Here is a 6,007-nt window from a genome sequence, read left to right as displayed (position 1 = left end):
AAAGCACCTAATGTAAATTATATTTACATTAGGTGCTTTGTATTGGATCGGAAACAATCGAGCCGCTTTACCCCGAACGCGGAAGCTGAGGTGCAAAGAGCCCATTATTAGCTGTAGTTCTGCATCACAAATCCCCTCGAGTAAGTAAATACTTAACAGGAAAAGACATGTAAACATTTTAATTACTTTCACTGCTCAGTGGGAAGAAACACATTAACAATAAAAATCAAACTGCAGTTTGTTTTTTCATTACAAACTTAAGCTTAACAAGACTTTAGCTTTTTTGTTAAAGGTAGAATTCATATTTAGCTCTTTAAGTTTTAGTTAGAAGAGTTTGAAACGGGATAGAGGGGCTGAGCAAGTGGACCCAGCTCTGTGTGTGGGAGCCAAGAACAGAAGAGAGAACAGATAGAAAAAACAAACAAACAGAAAGCTGCCTTTATTTCTCACTGTCTTCAACATAGAGCCAACATAAATCTGAATATTTTTCTATATAAACCCTGGTGCTTTAAGTGTTACGTTTAAGTTATGATACGCCTCAGATATTCATTTCTATCTACTTATTTGTTCTCAGTCACCCAGGACATGACAAAACTAAAAATGGCTTACAAATAAAGCAACTTAACAAGTTATAATTTAAATAGGCCATAACTTGTATTGGAAGCCATTTCAATAAATCAATGTTTGTGAGGAATTTTATTAAGAGGAGTTACTCATTAAAGTTTTTGTATTTAGAACCTTAAGTTTTTGTGAAGGTGTAGCAGAGACTAGATCAGTCAGACTGAACAAAACACATGAACATTTGACTTTTAGTTTTAGTTCTCTGCAGGCTGCTTACAGAGAATAAAACCTGTTTGATGTGCATTACTGGTCATTTTTGGTCCTGCAGCTTGAATGTGGTGTAAAAACTTTTTAAACCACATTTTATGTTATATTTCAATGGAACTTCGCCGACCCACAAAACTGCTCTTAAGAAATTTTCCTGTTTATGGTCCCCCCCAATAATGAGATGGGATTTTTGCCCTTGCTTAACATGTAACTAGAGATAATACAGTTTCTTATTTCTGTATTTTACGTTTTGACTTTGTAATGTTTAACACAACAAAAGCTTTAGAGGTTTGCCTTCAATTAACTACTTTATGTTACTGAGTAACCCAGCATTTTTTAAACTAGATTGTAGCTCATTTAGATACCAGTTTGTTTTTCACCTAATGTGCATGGCAATGAACAAATTGAACCACGCAATGCTTGTAACGTGGGAATAAAACTTAAGCACTGTTGAGAATGAAAATCCTAATCAATGAATCATAATTTGTATTGACACACGGAGCATAAATTCAGCCAAGAAAAACATTCAGACTTTACTTATTTTATTAACTTTCAGCACTGAAAGGAGACACTTTACCATTACATCCGAGAAGAGTTTCTAAAAAAGTCTGTGCAGCGTCGAGGAGAAGGAGGAGGGTAGCTGATTATATGGACTGAAGACACTCCCTGTCTCTGTCACTTTGTCTCTGTGTCCCTGATAAGTTTCTGTTTCTCTGAGGAATGAGCCTTAGCGTCTAACAGTATCAAAAATGTAACTCTTTACTATGGGCCTTTTGTCTAACAGCATGTGACTCTTTCTCGACCTTGGTAAAGCGTCTCAACAGCACCAAATATATTTTAGAAAAAAAGGCCCAGAAGAAGGTCCACAATTTTCTCTACATTTTTCACAGTTTGTGGAACTGGACTGAGCTTTTTGATATTTAGCCTGCACTGTAAAATAGAAGTGCAGGCGTCACACATCAAGTCTGTCTTTCTTTTTTAATCACTTGACTTTGACTTTTATTTAACTGGAATAGTGCCATACGCAGTGCTGTAAATATATGCATTTACTCCTGACAGGTACAACAGTTTTCAGTTTCCAAGAGTTTCCCTAAAGCTAGCAAGCTGTTTTATTTGTTCACTTTGCATTGAGTGGCGTCTCCACAACATTTTTTTAATTTTTAGATCCTGAGGACAAGCAGGTACACTGGGCAAAACAGATTTTGACCCTGTCAGAACACCATTCCCCCCACTACAACTGAAGGAAAAGCTGGGGCTAGCCCTAATATCTGGAATAGGAGCATGAGGATTCAAAGGAGGAAGGAACCCAGGGCGAGTGTGGGCAATACGATCCAGAAGTAGGGCCCCGGAGCCTCTTCTCTTGAGACCAGCAGCACCTCGCCTTGGAACAAAAATCTCCAAAGAACCCATAGTTTCAGACAAAGTAAAATGTCTGCTGTTCATCTGTTTGTGCCTTTCTGATGCAGCTCCTCCACCACTTTTGAGAATTTTTTCCCAACTGCCAACTTGCAGCAACTGTGAGTCGGAACTGTAGTGATCCATCCCAATGTTCCTGCGGTTCACTACATTTTGTAGACTGGAGATATTCAGCTGCCTAAGACAGTCAGAGGAATCTTCATCCACTGCACTGGATTCACTAGGAAAAGGGAGGCTATCCTGATGCAGGTTTGGATGCGATAAGGCATGCAAAGAACTTGCAGCACTATCATATGACATCTTTCTGCCAAGGCCTCTCCGTCTTTTCTCAGCATTCTCATTTCCTGATATGTGGTCTAGAGACTTTGGGAACCCTGTTCCATCTTTAACATCAATGCTGTGGTGCCTTGAAACAGCTGGAGGTGTTCTTTGTATGCCAAGAGCCTTTAATCTGATTGATAGCTCCTCCTCCTCAAGAGTATTTTCCACTGGTTCCTCTATCAGAGAACAGGCTTGATTTTGTTGGAGCAGCAAGGAGGGACTCTTAGATCTCTGTTCAGTTTGTACCTTGTAAGGATAAAGTTGTTTATCCAAGTCAGAAATATGTATAGGACTCAGTGGTTGGGCTGAAGAACCTGGTTGAAACATAATCATACTGGGACCAAGAAGAGAGCAGCAGGTTTGGAGAGAAGGAGTAGCTGAGGAACTGTGTGGAAGAGTTTCAGTCTGGGACTCATATGGAGATCTATAACTACATACTGAAGTATAAGACAGACATCCCGAAAGAGAAGAGGGTGGGACGTTGAGGTACTGTTTTGTCATCTGATGGTCAGAAGCCATTTTGCTGGTAGTGATAATGATAACCTCCTTACCCTTTGCTTTACAAGCATCCAGAAGTACACTAAGAATTTTTCTGTTTCCTGAATTCACTGCATAAACTAATGCTGATAATCCCGCATGATCTTCCAGTGCTGGATCAGCTCCACTATCCAGCAGAAGGGATAGAACCTCAGGGTCAGCTTGTTCAAGGCACGAATGCATCAAAGCCGTTTTCCCCGTCTTGTCTTGAATGTTTGGATCAGCACCATTTTCTAGAAGATACCTTTGGGGAACAAATGTCACCATATTTGTCAACAAACATTCAAACATTTAAACATTTGAGAAACTAAAGTATTGAAGAGTTTCCAGACAACTTACCGAACCATCTTAGGCTTAGGTACAGTTTGTGGATTTGTGAGTTGTGTCTTACAAGCTACCATAAGGGGTGTCTCTCCATATTCATTACTCTCATTTATATAAGCACCTCCTTCTAAGAGCAGCCGAGTCAGACGCAGTCGACTATGGTAGACTGCCTTGAGCAGGGAACTACCATCCATAATCACTTCAGTTGATTCATTCATTGCAGCAACCCTTTATGCAGAATTGTTTCTTGTTTGGTGAATGGCGTGAAAGATTCAGCTCCTATAAAAATGACAAAACAAGAAACAGTCTGTTGATTTTTAAAAATGAACTTTATTTAAAAAGGGACAATGTACAACTCAAACATAAACGTCACCATTTGGTGCACTGATAATAGCATACAGGGCCCGGCGGCATGGGTGGGCATTGCCCGCCCACAGAGTCAGCCGTGGCCCCCCTGGACTGGAAGCTACTTCTTGTTTTTACCTTAAAGTGACCAACTCTCTGTATTCCTACATACCAGCGAGTTCTTGTGTGTAGGCAGCACTGTTCTAACCCAGAGAAGAAGTTATAACTTTAACGTTAGCAATATAACGAACACAGCTATCTAACAAAAATTGCGGTTCATTGTGAATATGAATACTGAATAAGAAAACGCAACAACGGCATTAACTCCAGTTCACACTCCAGACCAGATGGTGGCGGTAATGCACTCAGTTTTTTTTTAAAGCGCCATAAAGAAGAGCCTTGAAGCTGGGGAGGAGAAGAAAGGCTCTGAATCAAAGTTGGCATTTTACTCGCATAATATCGCCTTAAAAGTAAAGAGGGCCTTGGTAGTTTTGGTAAATTCAAGCTGGTGACGTCATAGTCTGAGTTAGACAACACAACTGGACTAGATGGAAAATAAATGTGGTTCACAATAAAAACCCTAAGGGACGAAGGTTGCTAACGTGTTGCTAGCTGGTGGCAAGTTTGCTTTCAAATGCTAATTATCTTCGTTTAACAGTACACATAAACAAACTTATGTTGGTTTCAGAAATAGTCATTTTATTAATTTTATGGTGACATGATTATTACTATAACAATCATTCAACTTCATGTTATAACTGCACGGAGGCTCTGTTTGTTGCGACTTAATATAGTTTTCTTCATAAACTCGTTTTAATTAAGCTGAGTATGCCAAAGATGTCATGATTTATGGTTGTGGTGGTGAGAACGAGGACGCAGGCAGACCCAGGATGTAGATGAAAATGATGAATTTAATGATGAATATCCATGGATGGGGAACAGCAACACGAGGAACACACGTCGTAACACGACGAGGATCCGACCAGAGACAAAGACAACAGGTGGGTTTAAATACACACGGGGTAATCAAGGGAACAAGACTCACCTGGGAACAATCAATGGGGAAGACGCAGAGACAGAGACTCACAGGGAACAAGATAATAACACAGAAACAACTCAAAAATAAACACAGAAAACGGATCATGACAGTACCCCCCCGCCCCCCCAAGGGCGGCTACCAGACACCCACAAAAAAGAAACAGTCCAAGAAACAAAAAACAACCCATGAGGGTGGGTGGAGGGGCGATAGAAGGAGGGCCAGAGTCCAGAACAAAAGACTACCCAATTGGGTGGGCGGAGAACCGGGAAGCGTCGCCGGCGCAGAAAGCAGACTCAAGGAGGCTCTGGAGGGCCGGCAGGAAGGCCGGCTGGAGGCTCTGGAGGCTCAGGGAGCTCGGGAAGAGGGCTCGGAGGCTCAGGGAGCCAGGGTGGAGAAGCCAAATCCGCAAAGTCAGGAGGAGCGGGCACAGGAAACTCGGAAGGCTCAGGAAACTCGGGGGGCGGAGCACAGGGAGGTGGAGACTCATCCGTAAACTCGGGGGGCGGAGCCACAGTGGACTCAGGAGGCTGCTCGTCAGCAGCGGGCACGGGGAACTCTGGGGGCGGAGACAGAAGCCGCCTCGGCGAGGGAACCGGAGACAGCTGCAGGGGGCCCCGGACCTCCAGCGGCTCAGGGCAGCGGTGATGGCGGGACCCCACTCCGGGGGGGATCGCCAGCCGCGATCCCCACAACACAGCTCCGCCGCAGAACTCTTCCAAGGGGACCGCTCCAAAACACCGCCAAGCGCTCCACCGTCTAAACTGGGTCCGCATCTTGCTTTTCTCACCGTTAGTCTGGTCGGATACTACTGTCATGATTTATGGTTGTGGTGGTGAGAACGAGGATACAGGCAGACCCAGGATGTAGATGAAAATGATGAATATCCACGGATGGGGAACAGCAACACGAGGAACACACGACTTAACACGACGAGGATCCGACCAGAGACAAAGACAACAGGTGGGTTTAAATACACACGGGGTAAGATGAAAGAGGAAGCCAGGGTTCAGGTATTAGAAAACCTAAAGACTTTCCTGTCTCAGAAGAAGCTCTGATTCACCAGAACAACAACCTGTTCTGAGGATGAACCTCCACATTGTCTTCATGGTGGAAGGCTTTCTTTTTCTTTTTTTTTTACTGAGCAGTTTGCCACATTTTTAACCACAGCAAAAACTGGTGTGTAACTAACACTAAGTG

At 42.9% G+C, this 6,007-nt stretch overlaps 1 protein-coding gene and 1 long non-coding RNA gene across 3 annotated transcripts in view; both read right to left on the bottom strand.

Moving 5' to 3' along the window:
* The window catches only part of LOC107833747 (uncharacterized), a 22,065-nt gene extending 20,706 nt beyond the window's left edge, over positions 1 to 1,359 (bottom strand). The window contains exon 1 of the long non-coding RNA XR_001659515.1: positions 1,277 to 1,359. This is a non-coding gene — a long non-coding RNA (uncharacterized LOC107833747). The remainder of the gene's footprint in view (positions 1 to 1,276) is intronic.
* A 126-nt stretch (positions 1,360 to 1,485) lies between these two features.
* ankrd34bb (ankyrin repeat domain 34Bb) overlaps positions 1,486 to 6,007 on the bottom strand; it is a 41,366-nt gene continuing 36,844 nt past the window's right edge. For both annotated transcript variants that reach the window (XM_007577428.2, XM_016663743.1), the window contains exons 2-3: positions 3,442 to 3,705; positions 1,486 to 3,346 (exon numbers count right to left, since the gene is read on the bottom strand). In XM_007577428.2, coding sequence (XP_007577490.1) covers positions 1,900 to 3,346; positions 3,442 to 3,644 — 1,650 coding nt within the window. In that variant the 5' untranslated portion in view covers positions 3,645 to 3,705 and the 3' untranslated portion in view covers positions 1,486 to 1,899. The remainder of the gene's footprint in view (positions 3,347 to 3,441; positions 3,706 to 6,007) is intronic.

The sequence above is a fragment of the Poecilia formosa genome, unplaced genomic scaffold (genome assembly GCF_000485575.1).
Source record: "Poecilia formosa unplaced genomic scaffold, Poecilia_formosa-5.1.2 Scaffold441, whole genome shotgun sequence".
Classification (NCBI taxonomy): domain Eukaryota; kingdom Metazoa; phylum Chordata; class Actinopteri; order Cyprinodontiformes; family Poeciliidae; genus Poecilia; species Poecilia formosa.
The sequence above is the reverse complement of the archived record's forward strand: the minus strand, read 5'-3'. Positions and strand labels throughout refer to the sequence as shown.